The sequence below is a fragment of the Lolium perenne genome, chromosome 6, assembly GCF_019359855.2.
Source record: "Lolium perenne isolate Kyuss_39 chromosome 6, Kyuss_2.0, whole genome shotgun sequence".
Lineage (NCBI taxonomy): Eukaryota > Viridiplantae > Streptophyta > Magnoliopsida > Poales > Poaceae > Lolium > Lolium perenne.
The window spans coordinates 236615875-236631050 of NC_067249.2; the positions used below are offsets into that span (position 1 = coordinate 236615875).

The following is a 15176-nucleotide window of genomic DNA, read 5'->3' on the forward strand; positions in this document are numbered from 1 at the left end:
GAGATGGGCTTGGAAGACTACACGCGGAAGATCTCTGAAGCGGCCTTGCACGGAGAATTTGGGCTAGTTTGCCCGTGTATCTTTAATTATAGTAGATTATGTTTTAGATCAAGATTAGAGTTTGTATCGTGCACGGTGGGATATTCCCACGTTAGAAAGTCCCCTGGACTATAAATATGTATCTAGGGTTTATGGAATAAACAACAACTCACGTTCAACCCAAAACAAACCAATCTCGGCGCATCGCCAACTCCTTCATCTCGAGGGTTTCAATCAGGTAAGCGACATGCTGCCTAGATCGCATCTTGCGATCTAGGCAGCACAAGCCCCACGTTGTTCATGCGTTGCTCGTACTGAAGCGTCTTTGATGGCGAGCAACGTAGTTATCATAGATGTGTTAGGGTTAGCATAGTTCTTCGTATAACATGCTTACGTAGTGCAGCCCTTGCATGTCTAGCCGCCCTCACGCCTATCTCAGGCGTGGGGGCGGCACCCTGCTTGTTCATCATCTGGTAGATCTGATCCGTTACGATTGCTCCTTGCTCTGCAAGGATTAGTTTAATATCTGCAATAGTTAGGCCTTACAAAGAGGTGGAGGATCCAGCGGCACGTAGGGTGGCGTTCGCAAGTCCTAAACAGGATGTTCCGAGGATCAACGTCATGTTGGTTTTTAGGCCTTGTTTAGGATCGGCTTATGAGCACCGTACGTGGCCGCGAGGCCCAACCTGGAGTAGGATGATCCGATTATGCGGTGAAAACCCTAAATCGTTGTAGATCTCATTAGCTATATCTTGATCAAGCAGGATCACCAAGTATTCGTGCACCCCGTACGGATCATGGGTGAATCGGCTCTTTGAGCCGATTCACAGGATAACCTGAGAGCCGATCGAGGCTCGTATTTAATGTTTACGTGTATGCCATGCAGGAACTAAGCGAGGCATCCCCATCACCTTCCTGACCAGGTATAGGTCAGGTGGCACGCCCTTGCACTTCGCATCGCTGCGTGTGACCAGAAGAGCATTGCGGGCCGTCGCTCGGAGGGGTCTCAGCCAGCCGCAGCTCTAGGCTCTTCCCGGCTCTCCACTGTGTTGACAGGCCGCTGCCCGCCGGTGGGTTTTGGCAGTCAACACCTTGATAGAGGCTCGGGGGGCAACTGATGGCGCAGAACTTCCATTCTTAAGAAGCCGATTGAGATTTCATCGGGCTGAAAAACCCAGTGGTAACGACTTTAGGAGCAAGTCGTGTCGGCAGTGGTTCTGGGGCTCTCGTGAGAATGTCGATCTGCCTAGTTGTCCGCCAGAGCTCAAAGGGATGGGACATTGAGATACCGGTGCGTTGTCATCAGCTCGTTGGGCATTGGCTAAGTAACGATCGGCGGGGTCAGCAGAAGAGGGAATCGGCTCAATTAAACTCCGAAGAAATCGGCAAAATCAAATTGGGGAAAAGTTCTTCATTGATAAACCAGATTTCTTACATAGAAGAGCTGATTGCTCTCAAAAGGGAGTACTAAGGGGATACATTGCCCCGTCTACTGTTGCTGATCCTATTCTAGAGGTCCTATTCTACGGGCCGTCACTGCCCTCGTCATCACCATCGTCAGCGCTGTCGGCGCTGCTCCCGGCGGGCTCGTCGTCGCTACTGTAGCGGCCGCCGGCAGGACCTTCGTTGTCTTCGTCCTCCACGTCGTCGTCGTCGTCGTCGCTATCATAATCACTAAGATTCCCTGGCCAGGGGCAATGGCGCTTGGCCGGCGGCTCATCGGAGGGGCTGTCGTCGTCATCCTCCTCCTCCTCTTCCTCCTCCTTCACCTCGGAGGAGGTAAAGTCATCCCAGGAGAAGCGATCGTCATCGCTCTCCTCCTCCGATTCCCCGTTGGCGAGGAAGCGGAGGTCGCTCTCCCCGTCCGTCGAGGACTGGTCGTCCTCGGACCAGATGGAGAAGTCATGGTCTGACTCCTCCCCGGCCTCAATGGCGCGGCGGATGTTGGCCGCATGAACCTCTTGTGGGCTCGGTGCTGGCATCGGCTCGGGAGAAGAGGACTCGAAGGAAAGTCCCGACGAGGCAGAGGAAGAAGAAGACATGGTGCGCAGAAGGGTTTTTTGGGGTGCCGATGGCTGGAACAGAGGAAGGAGATAAAGATAACTAATCAGTCGGCACGGTTAAATAATGAGAAACCTGGTGGGAATTACTGCCATTACAGTTTCCGAAGGGGTAATGTCAGAACTGTCAAATTTTGCAGAGAAGCTGAGATGACAGGGCATAATGATGACGAATGCTGCAAATGGCTCTGATCTGCCACGACATGACCCTTCGAAAGGAAAGCATAATGATTTTGGAAATGTTATTTCCAAAACCAGGGGGGCATGTGTTATCACCAGATTTTGGACAAATCCAGAGGTGGGCCGTAAGAGAGATGGGCTTGGAAGACTACACGTGGAAGATCTTTGAAGCGGCCTTGCACGGAGAATTTGGGCTAGTTTGCCCGTGTATCTTTAATTATAGTAGGTTATGTTTTAGATCAAGATTAGAGTTTGTATCGTGCACGGTGGGATATTCCCACGTTAGAAAGTCCCCTGGACTATAAATATGTATCTAGGGTTTATGGAATAAACAACAACTCACGTTCAACCCAAAACAAACCAATCTCGGCGCATCGCCAACTCCTTCATCTCGAGGGTTTCAATCAGGTAAGCGACATGCTGCCTAGATCGCATCTTGCGATCTAGGCAGCACCAGCTCCACGTTGTTCATGCGTTGCTCGTACTGAAGCGTCTTTGATGGCGAGCAACGTAGTTATCATAGATGTGTTAGGGTTAGCATAGCTCTTCGTATAACATGCTTACGTAGTGCAACCCTTGCATGTCTAGCCGCCCTCACGCCTATCTTAGGTGTGGGGGCGGCACCCTGCTTGTTCATCATCTAGTAGATCTGATCCGTTACGATTGCTCCTTGCTCTGCAAGGATTAGTTTAATATCTGCAATAGTTAGGCCTTACAAAGGGGTGGAGGATCCAGCGGCACGTAGGGTGGCGTTCGCAAGTCCTAAACAGGATGTTCCGAGGATCAACGTCATGTTGGTTTTTAGGCCTTGTTTAGGATCGGCTTATGAGCACCGTGCGTGGCCGCGAGGCCCAACCTGGAGTAGGATGATCCGATTATGCGGTGAAAACCCTAAATCGTCGTAGATCTCATTAGCTATATCTTGATCAAGCAGGATCACCAAGTATTCGTGCACCCCGTACGAATCATGGGTGAATCGGCTCTTTGAGCCGATTCACAGGATAACCTGAGAGCCGATCGAGGCTCGTATTTAATGTTTACGTGTATGCCATGCAGGAACTAAGCGAGGCATCCCCATCACCTTCCTGACCAGGTATAGGTCAGGTGGCACGCCCTTGCACTTCGCATCGCCGCGTGTGACCAGAAGAGCATTGCGGGCCGTCGCTCGGAGGGGTCTCAGCCAGCCGCAGCTCTAGGCTCTTCCCGGCTCTACTGTGTTGACAGGCCGCTGCCCGCCGGTGGGTTTTGGCAGGCAACAGACTTACAAACCTGCAGCCGCACCGGTTTCCGGTAACATGGAGGACGAGGAAGATGTCAACTCTTTCCGGAACGGCCCTCGTGATAAAAAAGAGTTCATGTACAAGGAAGAGAGCGATTCAGCAGGAGGTGGAGATTCTATTCGTATCATTGACATGAACCTGGCTGATGAAGTTGATAAATTGGAAAAAAAATTAAAGGAGCCTGCTAAGAATGGTACTGCAAAGAATGCAAATGATGCTATGCGCACACCTGACAAGGCTGGTGGACTGAATGGTACTCCAGCAGGAAAGCCATTTGGCGATGTTGGTAGCACACCGGATAATCCGTTCATCATTGAAAATGCTGATCTGGTGACATCAGATTCAGAAATTGATCTCGACGCAGTAAGTATTAGCAAGTTCTTATCTAAATCAAAGGAAGATGAGTTGGCTGGGAAGAGGAAGCGAACAATTCCCAAAAAATTTCAATCTCCCTATGCTCTAGACAGACGCACCAAGCGTCAAGTCCGTGGTTCATCCACAAAAGGTAGTTTATTTTTCCCATTATTTTTAATATTCTCTATAAGAAATGTTGTATTTGCTAATCATTTTCATATGCATGCAGCTCTGAATTTCGATGATAAATCTGGAGCAGATAAAAATGCAAAACCGGATGCATCATGCGATTTGACGGCTGAACTTGTAGACGCAGCTATAGTCTTCCTCGAGCTTGCATCTCGCTCAGACCAGCACAAAAAAAAGAATGTTTACCGGAGTGCCAGGGGCGATGAAGTTAACGCTGAGCGGCTACGTGTTGTTCTCGACAAAAAATGGTTGTCCGATGATGTAAGTGTGTAGAACACATCTATTCCATACATTTAATATTTACATGTATGTTATTAACATATAATATCATTATGTTATTCGCAGGTCAATGATGGTTACATTGGGCATTTGAACCTCCGTGTTGGGCATGATCGCTTCTTGTGTCCAGCATGGAGATCAAAATATCTAGTAGACCGGGCAATTGCCGGAGACAAACCCAAAGAATCCAGCAAGAACATGGATAGCGCGATGGTAAGATCTGGCGCGGTTGGTAGAGTGTTGATGGAATACACCGTCCGTGACAAGGTACGTAATATATGATTGTTATAAAATATTGTAGTACTCTGCTAATAAACTTGCCGAATGATATCTCATTTTTTTCATATGTTCTAATTTTTTGCAGGTTTATTTTCCACTCAACATTGGCAATACACACTGGACGACCGTTGTCATGCACATACCGAAGCAAGAATTCCAAGTTCTCGACTCGCTTTATCCTCTAGAGTTTACGTTGGAGACTGTTGAGGCACTTGTAAGTGAAAAACAAATTGTCCACATTACTTCTAACACACTGAATTGCGCAAATTAGCATAACTGTTATCTCTCTACAGCGGCGCCAAATTGCAGATGACATGCAAGTGGCCAACGAAGTCACGAGTGGAAATCATCCCGACGTTTCAAAGTGGCCGATATTAGAGTACGACATGCCGCAGCAACATGACGGGTGAGTTAATGTTACACCAATTTAAGTTTATGATCAATACATGAGAGGATTAACGTTATCGAGATTTTGCATTTACAACAGGAACTCTTGTGGATTGTTTGTGATGGAATGCATGGAGCATTGGGATGGGGACCGGATGACTGCAGAGATTTCACAGGTTTGTTAAAAATCGTCTGTATGTACACCCTTGGATTAACAAAAATGTGTTACATCTAACCCATATTTCGTAATATTGTTTAGATCAAAATTAATGGAAGGCGAAGACGAATTGTCGCTGAAATGATGTTATCACCTTCGAACACGTTAGAGATGGTGAAAGAGAGAATTCGGTCCGTCGCTTCCAGGATCAACAAGAAGACATAGAAAATGGAAGATAAAAGTTTGAGTGGTTAGGTTTTAGTCCCGAAGAAGGTTTCCTGACCATGAATAGCTTTTTTCCTTCTATCAACTATGTTATGTTGTCAACTGACCATGAATACTTTTTTCGTTTTGTTCAAGACATATGGCTATCCTATTATTTTGTTTGCTTAATCATATATTCTTGTTTCTTGTTTTATTGAGGTGCACATACAGACACACACGTACATATTTGTTGATCATGATTTCTTGATGATTTTTCAGTTGCACACAAACACTGAAAGTAACATTTAAGCTACATACACAAACACAGTGTACCAAGTCGGTATCATTTTCGTTGAAGATTTTTTTAGGTGTAGACACACGCTTTGCATTTGTAAAGAATCATACACCAACATAGTAGCCTTTTTTCAGCTACACACTCACACACACTAGAATTTTTCACGTACACACATCAATTTCGTTGAAGATTTTTTCAGGTGCACACACACACTTTGCATTTAGTCAAGTAGTTCAACCCATTTACAAAACCGTAGTATCAACATACACACTTCACGTAACATAGATCTATCTAGGGTGTGTTTGGGGCAGCACCACTCCAATCTATCTTCGGCTTCTTCTCCTCTCGGCCACTCGTCCCGGTGGCCCCCACGAAACTTGAGGAGGGCTTGTTTGATAACACATGGGAAAACTCCAGGACGCGGCACTCCAATATTCATGCCCATCAGTGATGCGAGTGTGTGTCCACCCTTCATCCCCACTTGGGCGCTTGGTGCCAGCCAATTCTTTTCCTTTGCTGCTGCTCGATGAAGAAGCCTTTGTGCCGCCCGTTGAACTGGGTTGCAATGCAGTTGGTGTTGCTTGCGGAGGTAGCCGGTGGCGCTATCCATAGTTGCATTGACGGATTATATGGTACAGTTTGTACGCCACAAACCCATCTCTGGCTGCATACTCCAGATTAATTTCATCGAGGGATTCTTCTCCCGTAACTTGTCTTTGGACAGATGGGAATTCTTTCTTCATTCCTTTGTAGCTCATATCGATGAGTGCGGCTGCCATGTCAGCCATCCCAGTCCTGTCGCGTTCAAGCTGGAACAAGTCCTGCAGATCGATGTGGTACTCAATTGGTATCTCAATATTCCAACTTCGCTGCATTGCTATTCTGTCATTTACTGATATCGACGCCAGCAAAGTCGACACCCCAGCGTAGGAAATCCATGAGTTTGGGACACCACGGTTGGCTACTGCTCCACCATAAAAATGGAAAAGATTAACTGGTAAAATATTGTTGGGAAAAAATGCTGAAATTGAGTTGTGAATTGCAATGAAATTATGTGATAATATTTCATTCCTACGTGTCATTTAACATTTTTTGTCTGAACTTGAATGGAAGTACATATCATGGTTCATATCAGTACATTCAAATGGATTTAGAAGTTCAGATTTTATCCTTAAAGATGAATGAGTACCGATTACTATGTTTGTGAGGGGGATTTACCATAACTACAGGCACATGAGTAACTAAATAACAACTAAGTAACCACATCAAAAATATCAAATCACAGAAATGAACTAGCATGAAGCATCAAATCAAGATGATAGAGGTTATGTAAAACCGGGTTTCATATTTCAAGTTTGCAAGAGCCACTGTAAAAATCAAATATACATACCTTGACCATTGGTAGACCAATACGTGATCTTTCATCGCCAGTTGGACGACGGCGATCCGATAGTCACCTTTGTACTCCGGGTCGCAGTACTCGAAGTCCAGGCCCATGAACTTGTATTCATCCTTGCTCAACCACTGCTCGTACATGTCCACAATCTCGGCTGCTTTATGGTTGTCGTCGGTGTAGACAACCTCAATCTCAGTTTGATGTGCGACAATCTTCCGGATTTCAGTTTTGTGACTGGTAACCTCCCATTCCTGATCCGTGTCACTGCTCTGATTGCTAACCTCCCTTTCCTGATCCATGTCAGTGCTGTGATTGCTGAACTCTCTTTCCTGATCCATTTCGAGAGGTAGACGAAGAGGGCAGTGTGGAGAAAGGAGGAGAAAGAAGGGGAAGGGAAGATGAATCGGTGGGAAATGCACTGCAGAATAAATGGCAAATGAGGAGGAGAAAGAAGGGGAGGGAAGATGACTCGGTGTGAACTGCCCTGCACAAAAAATGGCAACTGCCCAGCCGAAATTAAATCACGTTATGTGGGAACACACCGAAATGGGCTACCTTTTTACGCGGGCCCTGCACAGCTTGAAGCTACGCAATATGGCCTAGATTTGGTGCATGATGACGCCACTTTTTATGCAGTGCTTATGTGATCGATTAATAGCAAACACCACTATTTCATGACAATAAAACATGCGTAAATCATTATTGAAACATAATATGCAGCACACACTAATGTCATGACAATAAAACATGCGTTAACAATTAATCAAACATAATATGTAGCACACACTAATGTCCATGTTTCATGACACAGTTGTCATGTGTAAGCATTTAAAATACGTGGTGATTTCATAGTTGATCAACTAGGAGCTTCAGACCACCCTCCTTGCTACCACGAAACCAGAATATGTAGATGTCACCAACTTGCATCTTATTTTGCTTCACAACATCCATCCAATTTGAGGTAATCATGGCAGTTTTCCCTACTTTGCTCAAGACCATCCTAACTTTAGCAACTTTTCTATTCCTGGAAAAGACTTGAATTTCGGATGGTAATTTCAGATTCTTCACAATGTACTCCATGGTGTAGGCCTTTGAGAAGTACTGCAAAAGGAGTCAATGAGCAATCATTTGTTAGCAAAAAAATTTGACATACGCTTGGACAGTAATGATGGCTTATGATTTATTCAAAAATTGATTACCATTTTGGCTTTGCCCTTGATGATGATTGAATTTTTTATGGTGAAGACATAGAGGGGTCTACTTGGGTTGTGCTTACAAACTACACGCTTCAGTCTAGCAAGTTGTTCATCATCCATCTCCACCAGATTGGCAAACACACAGAAGGAGTCAAAATCTGCATTCCCCATAATTCCTGGACCTGAATGCATAATTTTGGATATTAATGAACAATAATATATGTACTGAAACATTATTGTTGGAAGGATCATTCTTACCTCTCATAGTAATTCTTTTCTGCGCATCCCCAGGAGCAACAACTTCAGGTACGTGAGCGTCCATGTTCACCTTCATACCATTACGAGTGATCAAACATAGTTATAAAAAATGCATTTAATGTAACATTCATGATGATCTATGACATATGTTACATGACAACTTCAATAGTATGACCTCAAAATGTACAAGATTCAATCTTTTAGTACTGCATGTTACTGTAGCAGATCTAGGTGTTGTCGATAAATAGATGAGAATCTGATTGCAGTTACTGTAGCAGATCTAGGTGTTGTCGACAAATAGATGAGAAACTGATTGCAGTTACTGTAGCTAATGTAGGTGTTGTCGACAAATAGATGACAAAAATGAATGCATATTAGGCCCGGGACATCAGATGAAAAACAGATCTAACATGGCGTATGTACTGGGCAATAATTGCTGCTGCTAATGTATGAGATCTATGTGTTGTCGACAATTTGATCAATTGTCAGAAACAACCGCACGGAGAATAGAGGGGAGATAGATGAGCAACAGAGGGGAGATAGATGATCTAGTTCCGGACGGATATGCATAGGGTTTTATCATACCTCTCACCGACGACAGCTCCACAATGGTACGCAGGGTTCTGAGGCGGCGACGGCAAAAAAATGGGAATAATTTGTCAGGCAATCCCACGATTAGGGTATAAGAAAGCGTTGAGCTTGTATATAGGTGCGGGATGGGCCGTCAGGCCATTATTTTTTAGCTTTTCAATTTGGGTATCTTTGGGCCACCGGAACTATTAAGTTATCCTAATGCGGCCCGACTGACTCAACTCATTTATATTTTTATTCTGTAATTTTCTATTACAACATAAAATTGGTACACCTATGCACATTACAGTGCAGACATAGCTAATGTGGAGAGGAGGGCAACCAAGGCGACGCAAAGTGCTCAAAGATGCAACCACCAGCATTCCGAAGCCATCAGCAATTTTCTCGGCACAATTATGCAGATGACAAGTTGCACCAGATAATGCATATGGATGTAACATGCAACCACCATCATTCCAAAGGCAAGACATAGCTAAGCATCAGCACACCAATACATACATTATACTTAATTACATAACTTAGTTCCACACATATTCACAAAATAAGACCATCAATATAATAGATGGTCACACTAGGTAAATAACTTAGTTATTTACAAAACTAACTTTGTTCAACACTCATTACTGACATAGTTCAACACCATAAAGAAAAAGCAACAACATCACATCAGTCCACAACATCTAGGCATCATCCTCGACAGAGAGCACCACCAGCAGTCCATAATGCTCTACCCTAATCTGCCTAGAGGTGCCAGAGATGGCTAGCTCCTCGGCATGCTGCCTCAGATGATCAAGCTTGCCATCCTTCGGCTTCGACTTGTGCCATGGACAGAAGTACTTCCCACGCTTCTTGAAAGGCAGGTCCCCATTATGCAGCTTCTCCAGGAGCTTCCTTTTGAATGACCCCATGTTCCTCGTCAGCAACCGACTCCGCAGAATCCTGTGAGTCATACTAGACAAGAACAATGTGTACAAATTACAATTACAGATGCAAACCAAACAAAATGAAATAGATGGAAGGGTACACAACTAAATATATTGCTCACCTCCAGCGAGCCATCAGATTCCTCCAAGTCCTGGTATGGACCATCCACAGGCACCACCACCTCCTCCTGGTTTGCAGCATCAGCATCAGCAGGTTCTTCCTCCTCCTGGTTTGGTGGAGGCACAGGTTCCACCACCTCCTCCTGGTTTGCTGCATCTACAGTAACAGGTTCTTCCTCATGCTGGTTTGGAGGAGGCACAGGTTCCACCACCTCCTCCTGGTTTGCTGCATCAGCAGTAACAGGTTCTTCCTCATGCTGGTTTGGAGGAGGCACAGGTTCCACGTCCTCCCGCTTCCTCTTCCTAGACCCTTCGCCAGCCTGCATACCAAAAAGATAAATCCACACATTAATCCCCTCAAGGAAAAAGTCATCAAAATAGTTTGCATACCAAAAAATCAAAAAGGAAACAATAATCCATATCATATTTAATATTCTTTCATTGTATCATCTTATGTATACTCCTAACTCCTAAGTCCTTATTATTAATTACAAACAAGTAATGGTAATCATGTCATACAGAAATGCTTTATTTATTATTCTGTAATAGAAATGATTTTGATCAACATTTATTAGTTGCTGTATTTTCCTACGGCGTAGTAAATAAATTTGATAATAAAGTACCGATACATGGAATTTATAAGCTAGGTTATGTGGACCATATCATGCAATTTGTAGTACCTATTGCAAAAGTAAAATACTTAAAAGGGTTAGACATAGTGTAAAAACTAAGAATCACTATCATGATTTGAGATTCTAACTTGTGTTATGCATTTGTAATCAGGCATAGTTCATTTACATCAACTACTCCCTCTGATTTGTACAATAGAGATCCTTGTGCAACTATCCAGCACATGAACAAAATGAACAAACATCACGGCACAGCATAGAACATTAGTTAAGCTCCATAGTTGCTACCGTGATAACGTCAGAGCAAACCCCGAGCATAACCTACCAAGTATCAACATTATCAGAGCAAGTAATTAAGATGTTGTTTGGATAAGGTAGCCTGGTAGACCCATTAATCCACAGGAAAAAAAGGGGCAGAACGAGCAGTTACCTCCATATGCAAGTCCGGCTTCACCTCCGAGACGTCGCCGGACGCCGGCGCAGCGAGCAGATCCGGCACGGCCTTCTCCGCCAAGGACGACGAATCCTCCTCCGCAGATTCCTCCGCGTCCAGATCCGCCCGTGCCGCGACCACCGGGCCGACGACGACCGACCCGATGACAGAGGCATCGACGACGGTGGACCTCGCAGCGACCGCCGTAATGCTGGACTCTCCACCACCGCCTTCGCCTCCAACCGCCTCCGCCGATGCAGCAACATCGACGGCCGCCAAGTTCTCCAGATCGTCCGCGCCAACTGCTACTCCCGCAGCTTCCATCGCCGCCGAATCGACTGGATCGGCGATGCGAAAACCTAAACTACCGGCGGAGTGAGGTAGATGGAGAGGGAGAGGGGTTTTTTGGCGGAGAGATTCTCGGAGAGGTGGGGAACGGGGGGAAATGGCCGCAGATGTGGGAGACGAAGCTTTTATATGCGCGGACGCCTCAGGTCCCTCGCCAGGTAGCTTCACACGTCACCATAGCCTCCTCTCCCTTGACACGTTGCTCTACAAGTCATCGGTTTAGGAGCTTTTTTTTTTTTTTGAGAAACACAGTACAAACGCAGACGCTCATATACACGCGCATACACTCACCCCTATGAACGCACACACGCACACCCTACCCCTATGAGCACCTCCGGAAGACTGAGCCGGCGGATATGTTTGCCAAACATTACTTCAAATACACGATTAATATTTGTATTAGATTAGTATCATTATAAAGTGTATTTTCAATGTGAATCCAACGATACTATATACATATATTATAATCAAGATTTTGTTACTCAAATTTTAGGGGAAAAGTTTGTATTGGCGCGTGCACCTTATCCCTAGTATCGGCACCTCCCAACCATGGGATCACCATGAATGCAAAAACCAACCTACAAAGAGCAATTAAAAAAGGGTGGGGCACACCACCATGCACAAGTGTGCCAAATATTGGCCCCATCCAACGTGGTTTGGTATGGTTTAGGCCATGGTAGACCCATTTTGACCCTAAAACCCTAGTATCGGCACCTCCCAACCATGGGATCAACATGAATGCAAAAACCAACCTACAAAGAGCAATTAAAAAAGGGTGGGGCACACCACCATGCACAAGTGTGCCAAATATTGGCCCCATCCAAGGTGGTTTGGTATGTTTTAGGCCATGGTAGACCCATTTTGACCCTAAAACCCTAGTATCGGCACCTCCCAACCATGGGATCACCGTGAATGCAAAAACCAACCTACAAAGAGCAATGAAAAAAGGGTGGGGAAGACCACCATGCACAAGTGTGCCAAATATTGGCCCCATCCAAGGTGGTTTGGTATGTTTTAGGCCATGGTAGACCCATTTTGACCCTAAAACCCTAGTATCGGCACCTCCCAACCATGGGATCACCATGAATGCAAAAACCAACCTACAAAGAGCAATCCAAAAAGGGTGGGGCACACCACCATGCACAAGTGTGCCAAATATTGGCCCCATCCAAGGTGGTTTGGTATGTTTTAGGCCATGGTAGACCCATTTTGACCCTAAAACCCTAGTATCGGCACCACCCAACCATGGGATCACCATGAATGCAAAATCCAACCTAGAAAGAGAAATTAAAAAAGGGTGGGGCACACCATCTTGCACAAGTGTGCCAAATATTGGCCCCATCCAAGGTGGTTTGGAATGTTTTAGGCCATGGTAGACCCATTTTGACCCTAAAACCCTTGTATCGGCACCTCCCAACCATGGGATCACCATGAATGCAAAAATCAACCTACAAAGAGCAATCCAAAAAGGGTGGGGCACACCACCATGCACAAGTGTGCCAAATATTGGCCCCATCCAAGGTGGTTGGATATGTTTTAGGCCATGGTAGACCCATTTTGACCCTAAAACCCTAGTATCGGCACCTCCCAACCATGGGATCACCATGAATGCAAAAACCAACCTACAAAGAGCAATTAAAAAAGGGTGGGGCACACCAGCATGCACAAGTGTGCCAAATATTGGCCCCATCCAAGGTGATTGGGTATGTTTTAGGCCATGGTAGACCCATTTTGACCCTAAAACCCTAGTATCGGCACCTCCCAACCATGGGATCACCATGAATGCAAAAACCAACCTACAAAGAGCAATTAAAAAAGGGTGGGGCACACCAGCATGCACAAGTGTGCCAAATATTGGCCCCATCCAAGGTGATTGGGTATGTTTTAGGCCATGGTAGACCCATTTTGACCCTAAAACCCTAGTATCGGCACCTCCCAACCATGGGATCACCATGAATGCAAAAACCAACCTACAAAGAGCAATCCAAAAAGGGTGGGGCACACCACCATGCACAAGTGTGCCAAATATTGGCCCCATCCAAGGTGGTTTGGTATGTTTTAGGCCATGGTAGACCCATTTTGACCCTAAAACCCTAGTATCGGCACCACCCAACCATGGGATCACCATGAATGCAAAAACCAACCTAGAAAGAGAAATTAAAAAAGGGTGGGGCACACCATCATGCACAAGTGTGCCAAATATTGGCCCCATCCAAGGTGGTTTGGTATGTTTTAGGCCATGGTAGACCCATTTTGACCCTAAAACCCTTGTATCGGCACCTCCCAACCATGGGATCACTATGAATGCAAAAATCAACCTACAAAGAGCAATCCAAAAAGGGTGGGGCACACCACCATGCACAAGTGTACCAAATATTGGCCCCATCCAAGGTGGTTGGATATGTTTTAGGCCATGGTAGACCCATTTTGACCCTAAAACCCTAGTATCGGCACCTCCCAACCATGGGATCACCATGAATGCAAAAACCAACCTACAAAGAGCAATTAAAAAAGGGTGGGGCACACCACCATGCACAAGTGTGCCAAATATTGGCCCCATCCAAGGTGATTGGGTATGTTTTAGGCCATGGTAGACCCATTTTGACCCTAAAACCCTAGTATCGGCACCTCCCAACCATGGGATCACCATGAATGCAAAAACCAACCTACAAAGAGCAATTAAAAAAGGGTGGGGCACACCAGCATGCACAAGTGTGCCAAATATTGGCCCCATCCAAGGTGATTGGGTATGTTTTAGGCCATGGTAGACCCATTTTGACCCTAAAACCCTAGTATCGGCACCTCCCAACCATGGGATCACCATGAATGTAAAAACCAACCTACAAATAGCAATTAAAAAAGGGTGGGGCACACCAGAATGCACAAGTGTGCCAAATATTGGCCCCATCCAAGGTGATTGGGTATGTTTTAGGCCATGGTAGACCCATTTTGACCCTAAAACCCTAGTATCGGCACCTCCCAACCATGGGATCACCATGAATGCAAAAACCAACCTACAAAGAGCAATTAAAAAAAGGGTGGGGCACACCACCATGCACAAGTGTGCCAAATATTGGCCCCATCCAAGGTGGTTTGGTATGTTTTAGGCCATGGTAGACCCATTTTGACCCTAAAACCCTTGTATCGGCACCTCCCAACCATGGAGCATCCACTAGGTCTTCCAAAATATCTAAAAATGAAAAATATCTTCACATTCCATGATTGTTTGTGTTACATACCATGTCTACAAAATTTGAGGTGATTTGGAGGAGGTCGAAAAAATCACTTGCTTAAAAAATGGGGATAAAGTTATACCAAACGGTCCGTCGTAGAGCAAGTGAATTTTTCGACCATCTCTAAATCACCTCAAAATTTTTTATAGGCTCCCATGTATGTAATATCAATTATTAATAAAAAAAATTTAAAAATAAAGTTTACAAGAATATTGTGGGGTACACCATGGTTAGTTGCACCCAGACACCCGAAACATAGGGTTTTAAGCGGAAACATGCATTTTTTGGGTAAATCAGGTAGATGGGCATGCTAGGGTGAGGCCACACTTGCACATGCCTGCACCAT

The 15176-nt window shown here is 45.2% G+C and overlaps 1 protein-coding gene across 1 annotated transcript; it reads right to left on the reverse strand.

Moving 5' to 3' along the window:
• Positions 1 to 6305: 6305 nt before the first annotated feature.
• Positions 6306 to 7437, reverse strand: LOC139832656 (uncharacterized). The gene is made up of 2 exons (XM_071822464.1): positions 7161 to 7437; positions 6306 to 6667 (listed from the first exon to the last, which is right to left on the reverse strand). The coding sequence occupies exons 1-2, from the start codon at positions 7435 to 7437 to the stop codon at positions 6306 to 6308; spliced, it is 639 nt and encodes a 212-aa protein (XP_071678565.1).
• Positions 7438 to 15176: the final 7739 nt, after the last annotated feature.